Source organism: Sorex araneus, chromosome 1 (genome assembly GCF_027595985.1).
Source record: "Sorex araneus isolate mSorAra2 chromosome 1, mSorAra2.pri, whole genome shotgun sequence".
NCBI classification, from domain to species: Eukaryota; Metazoa; Chordata; class Mammalia; order Eulipotyphla; family Soricidae; genus Sorex; species Sorex araneus.
In genome coordinates this window covers 4051545-4076681 of record NC_073302.1, presented here as the reverse complement: position 1 = coordinate 4076681, position 25137 = coordinate 4051545, and the positions used below count along the sequence as shown (strand labels likewise).

General features: G+C 64.5%; 1 protein-coding gene across 1 annotated transcript; it reads left to right on the top strand.

The window, feature by feature from the left end:
- The first annotated feature begins 2 nt into the window (after positions 1–2).
- On the top strand, positions 3–25137 carry PTPA (protein phosphatase 2 phosphatase activator). Its single transcript, XM_055119670.1, has 10 exons — positions 3–257; positions 9799–9893; positions 11359–11445; positions 17394–17519; positions 18688–18805; positions 19822–19921; positions 20009–20133; positions 20219–20319; positions 22804–22911; positions 24472–25137. Exons 1-10 carry the CDS (start codon positions 227–229, stop codon positions 24547–24549), a joined length of 969 nt encoding a protein of 322 aa, XP_054975645.1. The 5' UTR covers positions 3–226; the 3' UTR covers positions 24550–25137.

The following is a 25137-nucleotide window of genomic DNA, read 5'->3' as shown; positions in this document are numbered from 1 at the left end:
CCGGCGCCCCGCACCAACATGGCCGCCGCCTCCCGGTGAGCGCGGCCGCCGCGCGCCGGCCGTTGCTGGGCATGCTCGCTGGGCGCCCCGCACCGACATGGCGGCCGTCTGCGCGGGGGTGACTCTGGCTCTCGGCGCTCGGTCCTAGCCGCCCGGCGCCTTCTCCTTCCTCAGCTCGCAGCGCGCGGGAGCGGGTGCCCGGGAGCCGCGGGCGTCCGGCAGGAACATGGCCGAGGGCGAGCGGCAGGCGCCGCCAGGTAGGGGGCGGGCCGGGCCGCAGCGGCGTGCGGGCGGGGGTCCCGGAGGGGCCGTGCGGGGTGGGGGGGTCCCGGGAGGGGCCGTGCGGGCGGGGGTCCCGGGAGGGGCCGTGCGGGGTGGGGGGGTCCCGGGAGGGGCCGTGCGGGGTGGGGTGGTCCCGGGGTGGGGGGTGTCCCGGGAGGAGACGTGCAGGGGGGATGGAGGGTCCCGGGAGGAGCCGTGCGGGGGGGATGGGGGTCCCGGGAGGAGCCGTGCGGGGGGAGGGGTCCCGGGAGGAGCCGTGCGGGGGGGGGGGCGCGGCGGGCGGGGCCGGGCAGACGGGAGGCCCTGTGCCCTGTGCCCTGTGCCCTGTCACTTGTGCCCTGTGCCCTGTGCCCTCCCGTGCGCCCACCTTCCCCTGCTCGGGCGGGGTGAGGGGTGCCCCCGGCCCTGCCCACCCGGCCCCTCCGTCCTCGCGTCCCCCCGGGAGGCCGGCCCGGGAGTTTCAGTCTCGGAGCGTTTATTGGGAGAAACCGCCCCGGGTGGCCCGAACCACTAATTAAAAAGGCGAGTGTCGCTTTGACATCACCCGTGGCCTGTTTCGGCGCGTCAGACGGGACCAGGGAGGCCCCCCCCTTGGGTGGTGTTTTTATTTATTTATTTTTAATTTGGGTCGCACCCTGCCGTGCTCAGGGGTCTCTTGGAGGGGCGCAGTGGGCCGTCTGGGTGCAGGGGACGGAGCCCTCGCAGGCATGTGCACGCGAGTCCCTCCCCGCTCTGCTGTCTGTGGGGGCCTCCTTGGAAGGGCGGGTGTCCCTCACGCCCAGCCAGGGGCAGACCTTTGATCACCTCGGTCCCAGGGAGCAGATAGTCACCCCCGCACAGGCGGGCTCGAAGGTGCAGGGGAGTGGGGGGTGGGGGGGCACGCCTGGCAGTGCTCAGGGGTCACTCCTGGCAGGGCCCAGGGGTGAGTATTTTGGGGTCCTGGGGCGGGTCCCAGCGAGGCAGCTCTGTAGCGCTCCAAAGAGCCATCGTCCCCCTTGACCCTAGAGACCCCCCACCCTGGGAGTAAGTGAACAGAGAGCTGGGGAGTTAGAGTCTCCCTCTGCACAGGTGCCCGTAGGCGCGTGGGCGGGTGGTACGGGGAGCGCTTGGGGGGCACGCGGGAAGTGTAGGAGAGTAGGAGTGGCGGGAACTTGGGTCTCCGTAGTTCCAGAGCTGGACCCCTGGGTGTCCTCTCTCAGCCTGTTTCCTTTTTCTTTTCTGGTTTTTGGTTTTTTTTTGGTGGGGGCCACACCCGGCGGTCGTCGGGGCCTGGGGCCAGACCCCGGTTGCCCTCCCTGCCGTGCTGTCACCCCGCCCCGCGGCCTGCCTCCTTATCTCTGCCCGGCGCTGTGGCAGGCTGCGTGCTGGATGCCGCCCTGGCAGAGGCGCGAGGCCCGGGGCGTGGGGGGAGTAGAGGAACGCTGATCGCAGACGGAGATAGTGCAGATGGAGGGCGAGTGCCAGGCACACAGCCGACCCGGGTTCTGTGCCCTTGGCATCCCACGTGGTCCCCTGGGCCCTGCCAGGAGTGACCCCTGAGCACTGCCAGGCGTGCCCCCCCACCCCCCAAATAAGAGACGGTGCTGTTGCTGCTAACGGTAGTGACCCAGCAGGTCAGCGGCAGCTTCTCCAGCTGTCCCTGCCCGGGGCCCCGGAGAGTGCTGACCAGTCCTGATGTCCACTCACCCGAGGGCCAGGCCACAGCCATGACCGTCTGATGTGTCTTAAGTGGCTCAGACGAGTCTGGCCTGCAAGCGCCTTGGGGACCAGCTCCCGAGTGGGAGATGACACCCCACGCTCTCCAGGGGGAGTTGTTTTGTTTTTGTTTGGGGGCCACACTTGGCTCTGGCCCAGGGCTCACTCCTGGCGGAGCTCTGGGGACTACGTGGGGTGCCAGGGATCAGACCCAAATTGACGGCACGCGAGGCCAGCGCCCTCCCCGCTGTTCTGTCGCTCTGGTCCTCGTCAGGGTTTCTCAGGACGATCCGAGTCCCCCCCTACCTGGGGGTCCTAGACGCGCCCCTGCCCTGTGGCCGCCTTGTCAGGGCCGGGGGTCAGCTGTCACCTGCTGGGGTTGGGAGGCTTGGCTTGGGGATTGCGGGTGGCGGCCGAGTGTCTGCCTGTCTGCTCCGAGCCACGCGGCCTCGGGAAAGAGGGCAGGGAAGTCCAGCGAGCGGCCCGACCTCAGGAGGGCTCTGGCCCCGGAGAGACGGCGGGCCACTTGGTTCTTTGGCTGGTGGAGCCTGTTTTCCCGGACAGGCAGTGCGCTTAGGTTAGGGACCTGACCCACAAAGCTTTTATTGAGCATCTGACGGTAGCGGTTGGCTAATAGCAGGAGCCTTGAGTGTCCCTCTGGGAAGGGGCACCAGCGGCGCCAGAGGGACAAGGAAGGTCGTTTCCTGTCCCCCTGGTCCAGAAGCTGGCACCCTGAGCGCCCTCAGGCCTCTCACCCTGACCCTCCGCAGCTCCCTGGGCAGCCCTGGGCCGCAGAGTCATGGGTTCCTGGCCCCGTCCGCGTCTGTCCACGTAGCTGATGTCAGCAGGGCACTGCGGGGCGGGTCATTCTCTGATGGTGACTGACCATCCGATGAATCAGAGCCGGAACACAGCCCCGAGCCAACCCTCAGGGGCTCGAATTTTGATTATTCTTCAGCTGTCAGAAAACAGTAACCATCAGCCCAGGGTTTCTGCAGCAGAATATGGAGTCAGGCTCCCCGGACCTGTCACGGCCTGCGTTTGGGGTCAGGCGGTGTGCACGGAGCTTCTGCAGGAGAGGCTTGGAAACCTTGGAGTTGTCGGGGCCGGAGAGTCACCGCGCAGGACGCTCGCCCTGCCCGCCGCGACCAGGGTGGGATCCCCTCGCCACAGGGGCCTGAGCAGCTCTCAGCTGTGGCCCCCAAACAGACTTGAGGAGTTGGGGCCCGAGGGAGAGTACAGTGGGCAGGCGCTTGTCTGGCACCTGGCTGGTCGGGGTTGGATCCCGGGGTGACCCCTGAGTGTGGCCAAGCTTGAGGTGTTTTAGAACTTCTGATTTTTTTTTTTCCTTTTGGGTCACACCCGGCGATGCTGGGGGGCTCCTCCTGGCTCTGCACTCAGGAATCCCTGAGTGCTCAGGGGACCCTATGGGATGCAGACGCCCTCCCCTCTGTGCTGTTGCTCCGGCCCTACAACTTCTGAATTCTGGGTAAAAAATGGAATGTCACATTTTGGTGTTTAGGTTTTTTTTTTTCTTTTCTTTTTTCTTTTGCCACACCCAGCAGTGCTCAGAGTTGGGAATTACTGCTGGTGGACTCGGGAGCACTGGACGGGGTGTCAGGCATCAAACCCAATTGCCCTGCCTGCCGACTGTCACTGCCTGTGGTGACGGGCGTGTCTGGCTGGAGCGAGCTAGGGCCAGCGGCCCCTACTGGGCTGTCGGCCCGCGAGGGTTCCTCTCCCGCAGCCCCTGGGGAGGGAAGGGGCACCGCTGTCTGCCCCAGAGCTGTTTCTGCTTCTTCTTTGTTGTTCTTCTTGTTGTTTTTGGAACGGGACCATATGGGGTGCTGGGAATCGAACCCGGGTTGGCCGTTGGCCGCGGGCAAGGCAAACACCCTACAAGCACAGCCCGTATCTGCCTGTTTGTTTGGAGGCTGCGCCTGGGTCTGCCCTGCAGGCACCCCCCCCCCCCAGCCCTCCTGCCCTGCGCCGGCTGCACGGCAGAGTGTGTCGCTTAGGAGGTGGAGGCTCCCGGGCCAAAGAGGTGGCGCCTGGGCCCGGCCCTGGCCTCACAGCGAGGCCGCGGACTGTCTGGTCCCCGCACTCCAGGGGCACTCCTGGGCGCAAGCCAGAAACAGCCCTGGACCGCCCCTCACGCGCCAGTAAATGGGAAGTTTGAAGAAATCCTGATTGTTTCCACGTGGGGCCACACCCAGGGTGCTCAGGGCTTACTCGGGGCACCAGGTGGTACCCGGCCCGCTGCATCTCCCTGGCCCCCGAGAACCGTGCCAACCTTGTTCACCCTTCCAGCCCTCAGTCCTCGAGAGGGCGCGGGGGCGAGACTAGGAAAGGGGGCGGGGCGGGGCGGGGGTCTGGTGGGCTGGGCCGTCATGCGCGTGCTGATTGGTTCTGCGCATGTTCCTGAGGCAGGAGGGCGAGCACTCTCTGCTGAGAAGCATACAGAGAAGGTGCCTCACGGCGAGCAGACGGCGCCAACTGTCGGGGTGGGGGGGGGGGCCCAGGAGACGCCGGCCTGGAGGGTGCAGGGCCTGGCCAGGCGCCTCTCCTGGGAGACCCCCGAGAGGCCGGGGCAGAGCGGGGGTTTGGTTGTATCAGAGAAGTTCGATTTCCTGTCCCTTAATATCCAGAGGGTTTCTGTGCCCACGGCAGTAATTGAAATTTTGTTTGGTTATTTTTTTTTCCAAGATTTTTTTTTAAGTTAAAAAAATTTGTTTTAAAGCTACACAGACTCCCCTTCTGCTGCCGTGTCATGGTTTCCCTGCACCTTGATGGATTTTGGGGGGGGTCTCTAGTTCTGATCTCACCTGTGTGCATCTTTGTGTCCTCAGAGCAGCTTTTTTGCAGTGTGGGGGGCTGGGGGCGGCAACCATGGGGAGGAGGTGGCTGGGGGGGCGGCCATGGGAAGGGGGTGGCTGGGCGGCGGCCTTGGTTCGTGTTCTTGTGCCCAGGTAGGGACCGGCCAGGCTCGGAAATGCTGCTATGGGCCCCTTTATGCAAATGAGGGCTGCAGGCAGTGGTTCTGATGGGCTGAAAGTCATAAGGTGGCCAGTGGGCAGATGTCCGTTGGGGTGGCCTTGGGCAGTGGGTGCCATTCTGGGGGGTGGTCGGAACACCTGGCCACTCCGTGACTGACCCCGACTCCCTGGTTCTCAGGCAGGTGCCGGCCGTCTCCCTTTCGGATGTTAACACCGGCTTCGTGCCTGGGCGCTTGCTCTGCTCGTGGGTCCGAGCCCGCGTGGATCCCGCACGGGCAGAGCGCGGCCCTCCAGCCAGCTCAGCCCGACGGGACATTGTCTCTGCGGGATGCGTTGATGCTGGGCTGAGGAAGTCCTGAGTCGGGGGTGGCGGAGGGGGGGGAACCTGCCCCGGCCTCGGTTGAGCAATGTGGTGTTGGGTGGCAGTGCCCCAGGCAGTCAGCCTGTGACAGGTTGGGTTTTGCAAGGCCAGTGACTGTGTCACCAGCCTCCGTCTGGCCCCCTCCCCCGTGGTCCCATCCCCCCCATTATTCCGGCTCGGGTGGGATAGCCTGCATTTTTTGTTTTGTTTTGTTTTGCTTTTTGGGTCGCACCCAGCGATGCTCAGGGGTTGCACCTGGCTCTGCACTCAGTTACTCCTGGCGGTGCTCGGGGGACCCAGCTTGGCTGCGTCCAAGGCAAACGCCCTCCCTGCGGTACTGTGGCTCCAGCCCGACAGCCTGCGTGTGACCCCTGAGCACAGAGCAAGGAGTAAGCCCCGGAGTGACCTGGAGCAGCAGCAACGGGATTCCTGGTGACAGGCCTTTTCGGGGCGGGAGCAGGGGCGGCCCCGGGAGGGGGCTCGCACACGCCTGCCCTGCACTCGCAGCCTGTGCTCCGCCCTCAGCGCCTCCCTCGGCAGCCGCTTTCTTTCCTTCGTTCTGCTTTTAGGGCCAGACCCCGTCTTGCTCAGCTGTCACTCTGGGTGGGACTCGGGACCCCGTGGGGCCCCGGGATCAGCCCCGGCTGGCAGTCCTGCAGAGCGAGCGCGCCCTCCCTGCTGCACTGGCTCTCGACCTCCACGAGCCGTCTTTTATTTATTTTTAATTTATTTGAATCTTTTTAAACGTCACCGTAATTTACCCTCCTGTCAGTGACACGTGCGTGACGTGCCTGCACCGCGTCCCCCACACCCATCACCCCGAGTTTGTTTCCCTTCACCAGTGCAGAGCGGCCTGTGAAAGGCTGAGCAGGTCGCAAGGTTGGGTTTGGTTTGGTTTTGGGACCCCGCCCAGTGCTCGGAGGACCCTGTGGGATGCTGGGGTGGAACCCGGGTCAGCCTTCCCGCTGTGGAGTCGCTGTGGCCCCGTGGGCAGGTGTGGAAAGCCGGGCAGCCCCTGGTACCACTGGTGTGAGGCGTGGGCTGGCCTGAGAGGAAGCATCCCGGGGCCCACACCCCGCCTCGCCGGAGCCGCTGAGCCCTGTCTGCGCGGCCACCTGGCACCTCGCTGCCGGCCCCGCCGGGGCTCCCCTCGGTCCCCCAGTGGGTGCTCGTCCCAGGGAGGTCGCACCCCTGCCCGGCCGCAGCTGGGTGGGGCGGGCACGGACCTTCCTGTTTGAACAGGAGCTGGTGCCAGGACGCAGCCTCGCCCCCTCCTGCCTTCCACCTGCCGGGACCCGCCCGGGCCTCGTCCGGGGCTGTCTGCTGATAAGGGCCGGCGGGACACTCCCCTGGCGTGCAGCTGGCCAGAGTCTGGCCCCGGCGCCCCGTGCAGTCCCCTGCGTCCGCCAGGGGTGGTCCCTGAGCCAGGAGTCATCCCTGAGCACCACCGAGCGTGGCCCAAAAACCAAAAGACAGAAATGTAGCCAGGTGGCCTGCGGGGGAGGCGAGAGCAGCGGTGGGGTGGGGTGGACGTGTGTGAGGGTGACCGCAGAGCCCTGGCTCTGCACTCAGGAGTCACTCCTGGCGGGGCTCCGGGGACTCTGGGTGCCGGGGATCAGCCAGGCACATGCCCTTCCCCCATCCCACCGGTCGCTCTGGGCCCTGGAGGGAACGCTCCCGTCAGCCGTGCCCGGAGACTCCGTAGTTGCCGAAGGCCTAACACTGAGGCTGGAATCTTGTCGCAGGCTGGACCAGAGCACTGAGGCAGGAGTCTCGGGCCAAACTGCTCTCAGGTCTGGGAGGCGCGGGTCTAACTGCAGGGGGTGCCCTCTGTCCCGAAGGGGCCGCGCGCCAGCCTTCCGGCCGGTCCGAACTGGGTTAGAGACTGTCTGTGGGTGGAGGTTGAGGCAGCTCGGGGGTCTGCCTTGCGGTGCCCTGCTCCATCCCCAGCTCCTGTGGCCCCCGGGCACTGTCGGGGGACCCCAAGATTCACACCCCACCCCCAGGGTGTGGGGCATCAGCTTGTGGCTGGGAGCCTGGATCGGACGGTCCCGTCTGCAGCTGCGGCTGTGCCCAGTGGCGGCCCCGGGGCGGTGGCGCGTCCACCCCTCGGACGTTCCCTGCAGGTGTGCCCGGGAGGCTTGTGCCGGGCGAGGGCCTTAGCCGGCCGGGGAAGGGGCTGTGGGCCAGTGGCCGCACGCAGGCCCGGGAGACTGAGGTCTCTGCTGGGGCCCACGCCTGGCTGCCCAGGGCCGACTCCTGACTCAGGGGTCACTCCTGGCGGCTCTCGAACCCGGGTCAGTGTGCACGGCAGGCGCCCTGCCCTCCGGACCGTGGCCCTGCGCTCCCCCTCCCGCCACGTGATTCTCACTTACTAACGTACTTGTGAGGCGTGTCCGGAGGTGTCCAGTGGCCGCTCGCCCACTCTGGCCTGTGCCCGGGGGTCACCCCTGCCTGTATGTTTCGTCCATTCGGGTTTGTGTTGTGGTTTGGTGCTTGGGCCACACCCAGCACCCCGTGCGGCTTTCTCCCTGCCTGCTCTCGGGGTCACTGGCGGTGCTCGGGGACCCCGTGGGTGCCGGCCACAGCCCTGGGCCTGCCGCGTGCCAGGCACGTGTCCTGCCCGCTGCGCTCTGCTCCTGCCTGTTTCTCGGTTTGGTTTCTCTACGGGGGTGGTCACGCCCGGAGGGCTGAGGGGCTCCTGGCGTTGGGGTCAGGGGTCCTCGTGGTGCTCAGGGGAGCATGCGATGCCAGGGGTCTGTCCGGGGCCAGCCGCGTGCAAGGTGGCACCTTAATTTCTACTTGCCGGCTGGTTCTCGGTGGCCCTTTGAAACTGAGGAATGTGGGCCGGACAGTACAGTGGGGCGGGCACGACCCTGCTTCCACGCCAGCACCACGTGGGGCGCCCCCTCCCCCCAGAGAGGAATAAACTGAAGCCCTGGGGGTGGTGAGCACTCCTTCAGGAGCCAGGGAGTACCTGGCGTGGCCCCTCCCTGGGGCCGGCTGGGGGCATCTGCCAGGAGATGGAGTTGACCGGCGAGGACCGTGATGCTGGGTCTTTGCCACCGGGACCCCAAGTTGGGGGTGACTGGCAGAAACTGGGGACAGGAGGCGAGGGGTGGTAGAGCCGCTGCGTGTGGAGGCTCCCCTCCCCCCTCCCCTGCCGTGCAGAAAAGCGGCGATGATGGGTTTGGGGTTTTTATTTTTATTTGAGTTTTGTTTTGGGGCCACACCCAGCAGTACTCAAGGGCGACTCCTGGCTCTGTGCCTGGGATCCCTCCTGTGGGGTAGGGGACCCAGTGGGACGCGGGAGTGACGCCTAGGTCAGCCCAATGCAAGTCAAATGCCCAACCCGCTATACTGTCGCTGCGGTTTAATTTCATTTTATTTGCGGGGGCCTCTGAGGCAGGACTCAGGTCCCGGAGGCCCCTCCTGGCAGCCCATGGCCAGCGGCGCCGGGTGGTTCAGGCTGGGCCCTCCAGGGCCACCCCCGGTGCTGCCACAGGTGAGGGGGGCATTGGTGCCAGGGCTGGAGCTGGGTCCCGGGGTGTCCAGGCAGGAGCCCCGACTGCCCCGTGCTCTGGCCTGGCAGCCTGTGTCTGGCTTCTGCCCGGGACGGGGCTGGCGTGTTGGTAGGACGGCGTGTGCGCGCCCGGCCCTGTGCCCGCCAGAGAGCCACGCAGAGAAGGTCATCATGGTCACCCCTGTGCTTTCCATATGTTTGATAGATCTGTTTGCCTTTCGGGTCACACCCAGCGGTGCTCAGGGGTTAACTCCTGGCTCTGCACTTAGGAATCACTCCTAGCGGTGCTCGGGGGATCATATGGGATGCTGGCAGTCGAACCCGGGTTGGCCACATGCAAGGCAAACGCCCTCCCCGCTGTGCTATCGCTCTAGCCCCTGCTCCGGCCCTGTTTGTTTATTTTTATTTTTTTTATTGTTTATGGGCCACACCCATTGGTGCTCAGAGTTGGCTCCCGGCTCCGTGCTCTGGGATCGCCCCTGGCAGGGCTGGGGTAGAAGCAGCTGGGCCGAGTTGGGCAGGCCCCCGCCTGCTCTGCCCTGCGGTTCTCACCCGCCTGTGTTCTGTTGTTGTTGATGTTTTGAGGCCACACTTGGCAGTGCTCAGCGGTTCCTCCTGGCGCTGCCCTCGGGAATCACTCCTGGCAGTGCTCCAGGACCACATGGGATGCCAGGATGGAACCCGGGTCGGCCGCCTGCGAGGCCAGTGCCCTCCCTGCCCCCACTGGCCCCTCACCCTGCATTTTTTTTTGTTTTTTTGTTTTTTTCTTTTTGGGTCACACCTGGCTCTGCACAGGGGTTACTCCTGGCTTTGCACTTACTCCTGGTGGTGCTCATGGGATGCTGGGAATCGAACCCGGGTCAGCCGCGTGCAAGGCAAATGCCCTACCCACTGTGCTATTGCTCCAGCCCCTCACCCTGCTTTTTTAACTCTCCCCACAGATGCCTCCGAGGATGCGCCCAGCACCCAGAGCTTCATCATTCCCAAGAAAGAGATCCACACGGTCCCCGACATGGGCAAGTGGAAGCGCTCGCAGGTGCGGGCGGCTTCTGCCTCTGCGTCCCACAGGCCCGGGGGGCGGGGGGCAGGGGTGGGAGTGCCCGAGCAGGGGCGGGCAGCACTCGGGCACAGGTGCCCCCACCCAGGGCAGCCGAGAGCCCCTCCCGAGGGGCTCTATCTCCGCCACTCACCCCACCCACACACACCCCCACACAGCCACTCCTCTCACACTCCGGCCTCACACACTGTCCCTCTCACACTCACACTCACACTCGCACACACTCACACACACACTCACCCCACCCATACACACCCCCACACAGCCACTCCTCTCACACTCCGGCCCTCACACTCTGTCCCTCTCTCACACTCACACACGCGCACACTCACTCACTCACATAGACACACACACACTCCCACACAGCCACTTCTCTCTCACACTCCGGCCCTCACACACTGTCCCTCACTCACACTCCCACCCTCACTCACACACACTCACACACGCACACACACACACACACACGCACTCACATCCACTCACATACACACACACCCACACTCATACTCATACATATCCACTCACACTCACACACACATACACACACACTCACACACAGCCACTTTACTCTCACACTCCAACCCTCACACACTCCCTCTCTTACACTCCCACCCTCACTCACAGCCACTCACACTCACACACGCACACTCACATACTCACGCACTCACATCCACTCACTCGTACACTCACACACTCACGCACATTCACATACACTCACAGACTCTCACACACACTCATCCACTCACACACACTCACATCCACTCACACACACATATATTCACTCACATCCACTCACACACACACTCACATACACACATTTCACTCACCCACTCACATTCAGTCACACACACACTCACATCCACTCATTCTCACACACTCGCATTCACTCACATTCACACACATCCACTCACACATTCACTCACACGCACACTTACACACTTATACGCGTCACTCTCACACTCTAATGCTTCTGCACACACTGTCTCACACTCTCACACACACATTCACTCACACACTCACAAAACACACGCCTTCTCACATACTCAGAAATACCCATGCTCACAAACACTCATGCACACACTGTACTCACTCTCACACATGCACATTCACACACACTCACACTTAAGCATACACACTCATATACTCACTGAGAAATGCACCAACACACTCTCTCTCACACTCGCATACACGCACACACCCATTGTGGGAAAGTGGCCTGTGGCCGCCGTTGCATGCACTTTGACCCTGCCCGACCCGTTGTAGGGGGCGGGGGGGCTGGGGAGGGAGGGAGGACGGACGCCGAGGGCTCCCCAGCGCCTCTTGGCCGGGCGAGGGCCTCGGGGAGGGCGACACTGCCTTCACGCGGGAGGGGAGGGGGCCGGCCCACGGGAGGGGGGCCACGGGAGGGGGCGACCTGCCGACCCCGCTGCTCCCGCCCCCGCAGGCCTATGCCGACTACATCGGCTTCATCCTCACCCTCAACGAAGGCGTGAAAGGCAAGAAGCTGACCTTCGAGTACAAGGTGTCTGAGGTAGGCACCCGCGCGCTGGGGACGCTTTCCGACTGGGCCAGCTGCCCCCGGGACAGGAGCTAGCCCCAGGACCCCCGGGTGCCCTGGGTCCGAGGGTCCCGGCTCTGTGCCTGAAGCGGTCGGGGCGCCAAGCAAGTCGCGGGGTCTGGTGGCGGCCCCTGCGCTACCTCGTCCCTTGGGGGCCTGTCCTCGCCCCTGCAGCCCAGCGGGCCATGCCCACACTGGCCAGGTGCGGCCTTGCCCACGGGCTGTCTCCTGGCAGCTGAAACCCGGCCAGCGGGTTTGGGTGACCTCTCCGCGGCCGTCCCCGCTCTCCTCTCTCTCTCTCTCTCTCTCTCTCTCTCTCTCTCTCTCTCTCTCTCTCTCTCTCTCTCGCCTGCCCGCAGCCCACGCAGCTCGCCGAGCCCGGGCCTGTGCGTCCTGCTCTGCCCCACTGGCACCCCCTCCCGTTCTCTCCCGGTACGTCCCCGGGTTTGCAGCCAGAGGCAGGAAGGGGCGGGGGTGCCTGTGGGCGCAGCCGCCCTGGCCCCTCCCGGCCCTGCCGGAGCAGCTCCCCCCCACCCTGCAGTGACAGTTTAAAAACTTAAAGTTTTGCAAAATAAAGGTGAGAAGATTTTTTTTTTCTTTTTGGGTCACACCTGGGGATGCTCAGGGGTTACCCCTGGCGGTGCTCTGGGGACCCTATGGGATGCTGGGAATGGAACCCGGGTCTGCCGCGTGCAAGGCACACGCCCTCCCCGCTGTGCTGTCGCTCCAGCCCCAGGTGAGAGCAGATGGGAAGTTTATTTTTAATGGTGAATTCCATGATTTTTATTTAGCTTTTCAAAACACTTATTTTGTTGTTCTGTTTTTGTTCTCGGGCCTTAGCCTCGCTCTGTGCTCAGGGAGCACCCATGGCAGGGCTCGGGGGCCGTGTGGGGCAGGGACCGAGCCTGGCCAGCCGTGTGCGGCCCATGCCCTCGCCACTGTCCTCTCCAGCCCAGAGCTCCGTTGTTTCTGTTGGAGCCCCAAAACTGGCAGTGGCGACCGCACAGCAGGTGGGGCACACCCAGGGGTAACCCCTCAGCGTCGCCGGGTGTGACCCCCGAAAGCACAGAGAAATTTGGCAAGTAACATTTTGGGGAAGATGACCCTGGTCCATGAAATCCAGGAAGGAGGCGCTGGCTGCAGGAGAGGGAACAGGGCCCGCCCGGGCCCCGCCTCGGGAGCCCCTGGCCTCCGCCCACGCCTGGCCTCCCTGCCTCCTTTGGGGAAGCTCCTGAGCAGTGTGGGGTGCGGTGCGGCGGCCAGGCCCGCGCCAGGCTCCACCATCGGGACAGCTCCGTGCTCCGGACAGTGGTGCTCGAGGGCACCGGGGCCACCTCTGAGGGGACGGGGAGCCCCCAGGGGCAGGAGTGGGGGGGCCTCTTGGGGCAGAACTTGTGCCCTGACTTTGGTGCCTCCACCTGGAGCTTCTGGAACCTTCCTTTTCGCAAGCTGCCGTGTTGGGGCGCAGCCGCCATCCGTGTGGAGCATGGTGTGTGTGGCCCTCGTCTCCCTCCCCGTGGCGCCTCCTTGGCAGGGCCATCAGGCCACCACGTCTCGGACACTGGCCCCACTCCAGCCCCCAGAAACGCCGGGGAAGGGTCACGCCACAGGGCCCGGGGAGGGGCGTGTCCCCGCAAATCGCCATCCCTGGGCCCTTCCGCACCCGCCCTGCTCCGGGCCCGTCTCTGCGTCCTGCGGGGGGAAGGGACCGAGACCTGCTCCCTGGACTGCAGCTTCTGGGGGCTCCTGTCTGGGCTCGGGGGTGCTGGGGCCTCCCGGCCCTGGCCTGGCCACACCCCCGGCGCGTGCAGCCTCCCCTGATTGCCTCACCCAGGCTCCTGGTGTGCTAATGCCACCTGCCTGTGGGAAAGGAGTAGGGCGACAGGCCGGGCGCCCCGTCCTGCCTGGCCCCGCAGCCCCGTGCTGACGTCACTCGTGCCTCTGACCCCCCACCCCCGTGCCGACGTCACTCGTGCCTCTGGCCCTCCATCCCCCGTGCCGACGTCACTCGTGCCTCTGGCCCTCCATCCCCCGTGCCGACGTCACTCGTGCCTCTGGCCCTCCATCCCCCGTGCCGACGTCACTCGTGCCTCTGGCCCTCCAGCCCCCGTGCTGACGTCACTCGTGCCTCGGACCCTCCATCCCCTGTGCTGACGTCACTCGTGCCTCTGACCCCACAGCCCCCGTGCCAACGTCACTCGTGCCTCTGGCCCTCCATCCCCCATGCCGACGTCACTCGTGCCTCTGGCCCTCCAGCCCCCATGCCGACGTCACTCGTGCCTCTGACCCTCCATCCCCCGTGCTGACGTCACTCGTGCCTCTGACCCCACAGCCCTCGTGCTGACGTCACTCGTGCCTCTGACCCCACAGCCCCCGTGCTGACGTCACTCGTGCCTCTGACCCCACAGCCCTCGTGCTGACGTCACTCGTGCCTCTGACCCCACAGCCCTCGTGCTGACGTCACTCGTGCCTCTGACCCCCCGCCCCCGTGCTGACGTCACCATGCTGCCATTTCCTGGTTGCTTCTTTGCCAGTCCGGCCTTAGCAGAGGGGTGTGGCTGCGCAGTGGCGCCCAGGGTACAGAGGCGCTTGTCACTGGCAGCAGTGGAGCAAGGGCCAAGGGAAGCTGGCGGGCGGCAGAGCCCTGGGTGCCGGGACCCCGGCCGCAGTCTCCATCCTGGAGATCTGCTCCAGACGAAGAAACAGACCCCGACCCCGGCAGCCTCTCATCCAGGTCCCTTTGTCTGCAAGATTCTCCTGGGGCCAGAGTGACAGGACAGAGGGGCGGGCACTTGCCTCGCACACGGCTGACCCAGAGTTGTTCCCTGGTGCCCCCTACTGTGTAAACACACAAAAAAGGAAGGGGGCACCACACCGGGCACAGGGCAGCGGCGCTCTATCTGTCCCGCCACCCGCGTTCGGTAGTCTCCAGCCGCTTCCCCCACCCCGGGGAGGTTGATGGCGATGACGAGGCAGGCGAAGGAAGGAATGAGGGCCAGGCTGGTTGGTCTCAGTTGCAGTTTATTCCATTCCCATCTCCATTCTCCTCTGAGTCTCCTCCTGCTTCTCCCTCCCCCAGGCTACTTCATTCTCCTCCTTCTGGATCTGGATCTCCATCTAGCTTCTCCAGATGTGGCACTGGGACTGGCCCCCAGCCCACTCTCACAGCCTAGTTAAATCCCCCAGCATGAGGGGTTGGGGCTTACACATAGGTGTGGTCACAATCAATAGGGTTCAAGTTCTTTCCCTCAGGGGATGCTTCTTCTAGGACAGATTCTCTTTCAGCAGGACACCCGCCCAAGAGCGGAATCCCATGGGTGTGTTTCTCTTCTCCTTGTCCAACTAACATATAAGCATTCATAGTATTAATCATTTTGTATGGACATAGCAAGAGATGCATTAAGCTTATAGAATTGCTCTCCTGGAGTCATCTCGATCTCAGACTACAGTGCTCAGGCCAGATTAGTCTTTCCTATCCCTAGCAGGGCCCTAGTCTCGTCGTTACTTTTGGATCATGACATGACATGTCCATGACCAAGCTCTTAACATATAGTTAAGTGTGTAAAAGCACAAAAGAGAAAAGGGCCCAGCAGGGCTCTATCTCTCCCGCTGCCTGCGTTCGGTAGTCTCCAGCCGCTTCCCCACCCCGGGGGAGGTGATGGCGATGATGAGGCAGGCGAAGGAAGGAAGAAGGCCACACTGGTTGCTCCATCAGTTTATTTCGTTCTCTCTCTCTGCTTCTCTCCCAGTTCTCGATCTCTCTCTGGATCTTCCTCTATCCCCTTTCTGCCTCGCTCGCTCTCACTTCTTTTACCTTGTGCTCTGCTTATGTGTGTGCCACTGTGCTCTCTGCGTCTGTCTCTCTGCGTCTGTCTCTCTTCGTCTGTCTCTCTTTGTCTCTCTATGTCTTGTGTCTTCCTCTTCTTCTGCCCCTTCTGTCTCTATCCCCCTTGTCTTCTTTCTCTCTCTCTCAGTGCCTCACAGTCTTAGTTCATATAGCAAATTACATAGGGTGGTCACACAAAGGTGGGTTGAACATTAACAAATCAACAAAGAAGGGTAAAACCATTTCTCGAGATTAACAAAATCTCATCTAAGGAAATCTCATCTAAGGAGATCCGCTCAAGGGTGGGGGTCCAAACAAGGGTGTGTCAGGGTGTGAACTAGTAATCTGCTTAAATAGTTACAGTAAATCTACTTCTAATATTTCTAGCAATGTCATTCTGTATGAGCACAGTAAGAGACATAACTTTAAAGTTTGTTTCTTCCTGAGGACATTCACTATATAATCCAGACCACAGTCCTCAGGCCAGGTTAGTCTTCCTGACCCCAGCAGGGTCCTAGTCTCGTCGTTACCTTTGGATCATGACAGCATTTGTCCATGACCATACTCTCAACTTATAGTTGAGTATTGTGGCGCTTTGGCCTGGCCCATTTCGATGCCAGGGTAGCTCACAGCTTGCCCTGGGTCCATTCCGTCCCTCGTTGGGACCCTGCTTTTGGGGTGCTCGGAACTAAGGGCAACTGAGTCGAGAAAGCAGATGCCCAGGAGTAAATATTATTTGAGTCAATCAACTCCCAAGTTACAAACATAATATTAACTGTCTTCCTGTGTCCATACAGAAAGGACATTGCTCTAAGGTAAACTAAGTTCCCTGCGGCAAGGCTGGAAGGACAAACCCCATGTTCTCCTACAGTTAAGCATTAGGCACTTTGGCCAGGCCCATCTCAATGCCAGGGTAGCACCTAACTCACCGCTTGCCCTGGGTCCGTCCCGTCCCTCATCAGGACTCTGCTTTTGGGGGTGCTACGAAGTAAGGGCAGCTGAGGCTTAAGTCAAGAAAGCAGATGCCTGGGAGTGAATAATATTTGAAGCCAATTAAATCCCATGGTACAAAAGCATATTAACAACTGTCTTTCTTTGTCCATACAAAAAGGACATTGCTTTAAAGTAAACTATTCAAAAGACAGGAGGAGAGGAGAAAGACAATATTAACTTACAATACAAGTTCATTGTCCAAGAAAGGTCTGACCTTACAAATTAACAGAGTCTGATTAGGGGAAAAGCTGATTAACTGGTTGGGGAAGAGAGCATAGAAGTGGCTACAGATAGATAAAGGAATGGGAGTGATTCGGGAGCACTTTGATGGGTGTGACCCGATAAACCTAGGCTCCCTGTAGCAAGGGGAACAGGACATACCAGTGTTGTCTAAAATTGTTTAGAGATTATTACCAGATAATCCCAAACTCTGGCAAGGGAGAAAGGACAAACCAGTGATATCCTACACCCTATGGTCCCCCAAGCACCACCAGGAGTGACCCCGAGTGCAGAGCCAGGAGGAGCCACTGAGCATCACTAGTTGTGGCCGAAAAACAAAAACAAAATTTTCCCAAAAAAACCAATTCTTTTTTTCTTTTATTTTTTATGGGACCATAATGGGATGCTCGGAATTGAACCCACATCAGCTGGGTGTCGCTGGCAAACGCCCTAGCCGCGGACCGATCTCTCCAGCCTCCGGCCCGATGGATTTCTTATTTTCACCCGGGCCACATCCAGCAGTGCTCCTCCGTGGCCAGGGGTCACCGGGCAAGGCTGGCGGGGCCTTGTGGGAGCCTCGGACTGAGCACTGCCGGCGGGGCCCTGCCACTAGACTGGCCCTGGGCCGGCCCCGGGCGCCGTGGGTGGCACTGCTGCCCTCGTGCCCTGAGCGGGACAGGGGGGCTGGGGCAGCCGTTCCCTGGGAAGCTCCATCCACACGCCAGCTTTCTGGAAAGTTCTTCGTGCTCCTGGACCCCCACGCTCCCCGGGAGAGTGCTCAGGGATGCCCACCTGCCACGTGGGGGTCTGGTTGGCCCAGCTCAGGGCCCCGCCGGCTCCCCCTGGGGCCTCAGTGGAGCGTGGCCGCCCTCTGCCTCCACAGGCCATCGAGAAGCTGGTTGTGCTCCTGAACACGCTGGACAGGTGGATCGACGAGACGCCGCCCGTGGACCAGCCCTCGCGCTTCGGGAACAAGGCCTTCCGGACCTGGTACGCCAAGCTCGACCAGGTGAGCGCGGTTCCCGCCCAGTGTCCCTCGGGCCGCGGTGCCCGGTGGCCTCAGGCAGGGCCCCAGCACGGGGTCATTGGCCTCGAGGCCTGAGTGTGGAGTGGGTGTCACTAGCCTGGGGGGCAGAAATGGGGCCGGGAGAAAGATGCTTACATCAGGGACCTTGGGGCAGCCGAGAGATGGGGCCGGGGCGACAGCACAGCCGGGAGGGCGTTTGCCTTGCACGAAGCCCACCTGGGTTCGATCTCCGGCATCCCATAGGGTCCTCCGAGCATCCCCAGGAGTCATTGCTGAGTGCAGAGCCAGGAGGAAGCCCTGAGCACTGCTGGGTGTGACCCAAAAAGGAAAAATACATACATACATAAATAAAACACTGAGAGATAGAGAGAGAGGGCGCGGGGCTGAGGCTCCCCCAGCGAGGCTGGCAGCCCAGACTCAGGCTGCTTCTGGGCTGGTCCCCCAACTCGGGATGAGGGCCTTGAACCCGGGGCCTCGCGTGTGAGGGGACTCTCTGCTGGACGTCCAGCCCTGGGTCCCACCCCCACTGTTTCTGTGGTTTGCTTTGGAGCCACACCCAGCTGCTCAGGGCTGGCGCCTGGCTCTGCTCAGGGGTCTCTCCTGGTGACTCCTGGAGACCAGGTGGGATGCCGGGGGTCGAACCCGGGTCTGCAAGTGCAAGGCCAGCACCCTCCCCACTGTGCTCTCGCTCCTGCCTGCACCCCCACAGCTCTTCTGGTTCCCAGAACTTGAATGTGCTGTGGGTGTCGGCTGACCCAAGCCAGTGAGGCCCTACCCTCCCCCCCACCTCCCTGCACCAGGCGGCCTCCCCTCCCCCCTCCGCGGCTCCCTGCGCAGCCCTCCCCGCCATGTCCTGTCGTCCCCACGCTGCCTGAGCACAGAGCCAGGAGTAGCCCCTGAGCACTGCCTTGCTTGGAGGGTTAGTTCTCGGGGGTCTGGCCTCTGGGCAGTGCTGGTCAGGGCTGCCGTGTGGGTGCCTGGGCAGGACGGGCCCCAGCAGTGCCCCCGGGGGTGTCCCAGGGCTTCTCTGTCACGGCTCCTCTCCGTGGGCCCAGCCAGAAGCCCCCAGCACCTCCTCTGGCCTTGCACCCGCTCTGCCCGCTGCAGCCTAATATCAGCCGCCCCCCCTCGGTGTCTCTTGCCTCACCAGGAAGCAGAAAACTTGGTGGCCGCGGTGGTCCCCGCCCAGCTAGCAGCGGCAGTGCCTGAGGTGGCCGTTTACCTCAAGGAGTCGGTGGGGAACTCCACGCGCATCGACTACGGCACAGGTACCCGCCGCTGTGCGCACCACCGGGGGCTCCCGTGCGCGCCTCCTCTCCTCCGGGAGGGCTGCTGACGGGCGCCAGCACCGGGCCTGGGGCCTGCCGGGCACAGAGGGTGGCGGCCTCAGGGGCACCTGGCTGGAGGGGCGAGGGCTGCTCCCCGGCAGTGGGAGGGGCGCGGTGAGGTCAGGGGGTCCCGGGAGGCGGCCAGGCCTCTGTGCGGCAGCCTCATCACGCCACACCACGCCACGTGTCACGCCTCCCCGGGCCCCTGCTCTGCACGGCCCGCCTGTGCCCGGCGAGGAGGCACTTCCTGCCCCTCTCCTCGTCCACAGCAGCCCCATCCCGGCAGGTCCCTTCCTGGCCCTCCTGGCCCCTGGGTGGGCCCAGGACTCTTCCCCGGCCTGTCACGGGAGCACGGCCTTGCTGGTGTCTTCCCCCGAGCCGTGAACTGTTGACAAGGGTAGGGGCGGGTGTGTCCCTGTCCCCCATGCCCGTCATGGACAACATGACTCCCCCAAGAGTGCTCAGCCCAGCAGAGGCCACTAGAGGAGCCAGAGAATGCCCAGGGGTAGGTAGGTGTTGAGGACTACTAGGGGCCACTGAGCACAGAGCCAGGAGTAGCCCCTGAGCACTGCTGGCTGTTCCATGTATGCATGCACACGCGCGCGCGCGCACACACACACACACACACACACTACTGCACGTTCCAAAATAAAACAGGAGGGGGCAGAGTGTAGGGTGTTTGCCTTGCACACACTGACCCTGGGTCCCATCCCTGGCACGCCTGGTGGTCCCCGAGCACCACAAGGAGTAATTCCTAATTCCTGAGCGCAGAGCCAGGAGGACTCCCGAGCACTGCTGGGTGTGCCCAAAACAAAACAAAAAAATGTAAAATAAAGTAAAACTTGACTGTTGGGAAGGCTGAGGTCTGGCCTGCGGGCGTGGGTGGCGCCGGTGGAAGTGGCATGGCGCCCCCCGCCCCCGCCGGCGGCCCCCTCCCTAGCTTCCCTGTCCCCCAGGACACGAAGCGGCCTTTGCGGCCTTTCTCTGCTGCCTCTGCAAGATCGGGGTGCTGCGGGTGGACGACCAGGTCGCCATCGTCTTCAAAGTTTTCAACCGGTGAGGCCGCCGCGCAGCCCGCCTGCCTGGGCCCCTCCCAACTGTTGGTGTGTGTGCTCCCTCTCAGTGCTCCCGCCCCCCGCGCAGGTACCTGGAGGTGATGCGGAAGCTGCAGAAGACCTACCGCATGGAGCCGGCCGGCAGCCAGGGCGTGTGGGGGCTGGACGACTTCCAGTTCCTGCCCTTCATCTGGGGCAGCTCCCAGCTGATAGGTACTGGGGGCGGGGGCGGGGGGCTGGGGCAGGCGAGGCGGGGCGGGGCGGGGTGGCAGCTGAGGCCCGGCCCTGCTGTCTCCAGACCACCCGCACCTGGAGCCCAGGCACTTCGTGGACGAGAAGGCAGTGAGCGAGAACCACGAGGATTACATGTTCCTGGAGTGCGTCCTCTTCATCACCGAGGTGGGCGGGCCGGGGGCAGGCGGGGGCTGAGGCGGTCCTGTCCGCGCCACTCGGTGCATGCGCGTCCCCTGCAGCCCCGGCTGTGTGGGCGTCACCCAGGCGGGTGTGCATGCTGCCCAGAGCCGGGAAATGCCTTTGTTTGTTTTGGGGGCAACACCCAGCAGTGCTCAGGAGTCACTCCTGGCTCTGCACTCAGGGGTCACTCCCGGCGGGATTCGGGGGACCTGTGGGGTGCCGGGGATCAAACTCTGGCCAGCTGCGGGCAAGGCCCGTGCCCTCCCGCTGTGCCCTCCTCGGGCTCGGCGGCTGCCAGCTTTAAGCCCCTCCCTGGGAGCACAGGGAGCACCGGACAGGGGCTCAGGGCTTCCGGGATGTCCCCAGTGTCCTGCCGGGCCGCGGGTCCCTTGGCCGGTCCCTTGGCCGCGGCGCCCGTCAGCATTCCGCGTTTCCCGAGTCAGCAAGTGGAGCGGGCGGCGCCCTCCGCAGATCGCTGCCCTCAGCAGCCGGGCAAGGTCGGGAGGACTCGGACTCGGACTCGGCGGCGCGGGCTGTGGTGGGGGCGGGCGGGCGGCGGGCAGGGGGTGTGCGCAGGGGGTGTGCGGTGCCGCCTGCAGTCGGGCCGTCCCCGCCCCGCCGTCCCGGGCCGTGCGGAGCCTGCGGCGGGCGCTAGGTGGCGCGCGAGGCACACGGACGGGCCGCGGCGGGCGGGGCGGGGGCTGGGACCCGGCACCCGGCCGGGACCGGGCCGGGGTCGGGCTCGAGCGCCCGGGCTCGGTGTCCCCTGGACGCCGGGCGGCCTGTCCCCCTGCTCCGCTGCGCCGCAGGGCCGGGGCCGCGGGGGCTCCGGCGCCTTTAAGAGCCCGCGGGCAGGAAGCGGACTGGGGCCTGGCGCTGAGTGCGGAGTTCGGGAAGGGCGGGATCCGGTGCCGGGAGGGGAGGGGCGGGGCGGGGCGGGCAGGGCGGCAGGAAGGGCGGGCGCTGCCCCGACAGAGCCGCCTTTTACCCGGCCGGCCCTGGGGAGCGCCGGCTGTGAGTAATTTCCTGCCGAGCAGGCGCTGCGCTGACGCTGACGCAGCCGGGCCGGCCGGGCAGGGGGGAGTCGGGGAGTCGCGGCCTCTGCGGGGGGCGTGGGGGCGGGCGGACAGGCCGTCGTGGCACTGTGTGAGTCCCGGTGCCCGGGCTCCGTGGAACAGCTCGTCCCCAGCCCCACCTCCACACACACTAATGGAACCTTCCGCCTGCTCAGGGCCCAAGACTCCGAGCCTTGCCCACTCTGCTGCCCCACGCGGCCCCGCGCCCACCCCACCCCCAGTGTCGCGGGGCGCGAGGTGAAGCAGGCCCGAGACCCTGCCCGGAGACGTGAGGCCGGCGCGGCCTGTCCATAAAGGGACACGCCGCAGAGTAGCTGCGGTGGCCGCTGGCCCTTTGCTCTTCCCTCCAAAGGGCCCCGATCCGTGTGGGGCCCTGGCTGCCCTGCCCCCACCCCCGCTCCGCATGCACCCCGTGCGGGGTCCGGCCGAGGTGGGTCCCAGCCTGTTCCGGCAGGGCTTGGGTGGGAGCCCTCTGGACTTGGGGTGTGAAGCTTTGACTTCCCTGAGATTCGGGGCGCAGGGACAAGTTCTTGGGGCTGTGGAGAGGGTGAAGGGGGCCTTCCTGTGGTCTGACAGACCCTGATGTCCTTGTCACTCGGTGGGCCTGGACCCTTCCCCCGCGCGCGCGCGTGTGTGTGCGCACGTGCACCTGGGAGTGATCATGGGCCTGTGCATGTGCATTCATGTGCTGCTGTGTATGCATACAGCCACACGTGTGCATTTCTCTGTGCACTTTTGTACATGTATAGTGGGTACCTGCATTTGTGTGCACATACATGTATGTGCACACATACCCACATGCACACATATGCTCACAAGCCTGCGCATGCATGTGTGCTTGTGCTCACCTGTTTGCACACATGTGCATGTTTGTACATGCACACATGCCTGTCCATATGTGCAGTTACACGCATGTCTTCATGTGTTTGCACAGTGTATATTCACTGACATGCATTTGTGTGTGCCTGCACCTACTTGCCTGTACGTACACACATGTGCCTGTGTATTTGCACGCGTGCGTGTATCCACGAACCGTGTCCCTTTTCCTGTGTTCAGGTGCACACACTTCTGAATATCTGCATGTATATCTGGGCATGTATGTGCCTACATGTATGAAGATGCGCACATGTGTCTACACTGCCTCTGCGGGCTTGTACACGTGTGTATGGCTGCGTGTGTGCCTGCCTGTGGAGATGCACACCTACTTGCATATCCATGTGCAGTTATGCAGGTACACACATGTCTATGTACATGTCTGACTGCCTCTATATGGAGGTGCATATGTGCTTGTATCTGTACCTGTACGTGTGTGCCTACACGTGTGCATGTGTGTGTGTGCATGTGCCTACGTGTGTGCGCGGCCTGCTGCAGGGTCTGGTGGCGTCTCTTGCAGATGAAGACGGGCCCTTTCGCGGAACACTCCAACCAGCTGTGGAACATCAGCGCCGTCCCCACCTGGTCCAAGGTGAACCAGGGCCTCGTCCGCATGTACAAGGCTGAGGTGAGAGGGGCCCCGGCAGGCCTGGCCCCGGGCGGGGAGGCCAGGTGGCTGTAGCTCGCCCTGCAGGGACAGGGTCAGGGACAGGGCCGCACCCCGGCCTGGGTCGGCCTGTGGGGATGCCTGGCGCCTGGTCCCCAGCGCCCACCCTTGGGCTCCCGCCCCCCCACCCCTGTGCTCCCTGAGGGCCGTGTGGCACCCAGCCTGCCCCCGCTCTCAGGCTGTGGGGCCCCTGATGACCGGGGACGGCAGCCCCAGAAACGGCCCCAGCCCACGCGGGACCAGGGCCCCGTGTCCTGCTCAGGCTGGCCCGTGCGGCAGAGGGCTGGGGGGGAGGTGGAGCGCGGCTTGGCCGTGCAGGCGTGGGGTGGGGGGGACGGGGCTGGGCTGGGCTGGCCGCCCTCTGCGTGGGGGAGGGCAGGGAAGGGCCTTGGCCTGGGTGTCGTCACCCCCCCAGGTGGCCCTCGGCAGCGTTTCCGCGCTGCCCACCCAGCTGCCCCAGAAACAGGCGCTGGCCCACCCATGAGCGCCCGTACCTGGGTGGCCCCCTCGCAGGGCCTCGGCCTGGGGCCGTCCTGTGCCCCCAACCCAGGGCCCTGGCAGGAAGGCCACACCGGCTGGGTGCTCCCGTCCCCCAGGCCCAGATGGGCGAACACTCAGGAGGCAGCTTCTCCCAGGGAGGCTCCCGGGCCGGATCCTGCGGGTGACCCTCCCCCAAGCCGCTTTCCTGCCTTTGAGGCGGGTAGAGAAGTGGGGTGAACTTTGACCCCTCCTGGAATCCCAGAGGCGGGGGGGGGGGGGGGGGGGGGGGGGGGGCCAGTGCAAACTCCCACACTTCCTCCATGACCTCAGCACCCTGGCAGCTGCCTCTGCGCCCCCAGGACCCCTCCCGCCTCCCCCAACCCCCACAGCACCCCCTCCGCCTCCCCCTAGCCCCCACAGCCCCCCCGCCTCCCCCAACCCAACCCCCACAGCACCCCCTCCACTTCCCCACAGCCCCCACAGCCCTCCCCCGCCTCCCCCAACCCCCACAGCACCCCCTCCGCCTCCCCACAGCCCCCCACCTCTCCCCAACCCCCAGGACCCCCCCGCCTCCCCCAAGCCCCCACGGCCCCCCCACAGCACCCGCTCCGCCTCCCCACAGCCCCCCCTGCCTTTCCCCAACACCCCCAGACCCCCCACCTCTCCCCAACCCCCAGGACCCCCTCTGCCTCCCCACAGCCCCCACAGCCCCCCGCCTCCCCCCAACCCCCACAGCCCCTCCCCACCTTTCCCCAACGCCCACAGCTCCCCCCCCCACCTCTCCCCAACCCCACACTCTCTCTCTCCCCCCCTCCACCATCTGTGGCCGAGTTCCCCCTTCCTGCTCAGCTCTGCCCCTCAAAGCTGCCCCCCACCCCCCCGCGCCCGGCCCACACTGGTGTCTCCGAGGTGGAGGTGCCTTCCTGACCAGCTGCTGGCCTTTCCTCCTTCACTGCGGCTGCGCCCGAGGCCCAGGGTCCCGGGGTGGGGGGCCGTGGGGCCGAGCCGCCCGGGTCCAACCCGCCCGCTCTCCGCCCGCAGTGCCTGGAGAAGTTCCCGGTGATCCAGCACTTCAAATTCGGGAGCCTGCTGCCCATCCACCCGGTCACCTCGTGCTAGCACCCGCCCGCGCCCCTCGGGGCCGCCGCCCAGCCCTGCTTGCCGTGGCCCGAGCTCGGGCGAGCCTGTGTGCCCACAGGGAGTGACTTCCTGCGCCCTGCCCCTGGGGGTCCTGCGGAGACCCGCCCGGCCCCCGCCCCGCCCTTGGTGTTGCTGTCTCCCCTCTGGGTGGGTGCTGGCTGCGGGGGCCCTCACCCCCCCCCCCCAGGCAGGGGCACTCAGGGACGTGGGTGGGGGCAGGGTCTGCTCCCCCTGCAGTGCTCCATCCTGCTTCTGCCCCCTCCCCCAGGACAACTCTGAGCCCCCTGCCCCACTCCCCACTTGCACCCCGGTAAGCCGGGGACGGTCCAAGCCCCAGCTCCGGACTAGAGGCAGGGCGGCGGGCGGCGGGGGCTCGGGCGCCTGTCCCCACAGCCCTGCTTGTCCCTGGGCCCACGCCCTCGGGGGAGAGGCTCAGAAGCACAGTCCGGGGCCTGGGGCCGGGCGAGGCTGTGCCAGGTGCAGGCACAGCGCCCGGAGAGGCCCACCGCCTGCCCCCGACCACCGCCGGCCCCGCTCGCTGTTGGGATTAAAGCCTCTTGCACCTGC

What these genes read in the sequence shown, in the direction of transcription:
- PTPA (XM_055119670.1), top strand. Translation starts at nt 227, where the DNA reads ATGGCCGAGGGCGAGCGGCAGGCGCCGCCAG. An exon ending in GCAAGTGGAAGCGCTCGCAG is followed by an intron (nt 9,894 to 11,358) that starts GTGCGGGCGGCT and finishes CCGCCCCCGCAG; the next exon opens with GCCTATGCCGACTACATCGG. An exon ending in TCCGCATGTACAAGGCTGAG is followed by an intron (nt 22,912 to 24,471) that starts GTGAGAGGGGCC and finishes CTCCGCCCGCAG; the next exon opens with TGCCTGGAGAAGTTCCCGGT.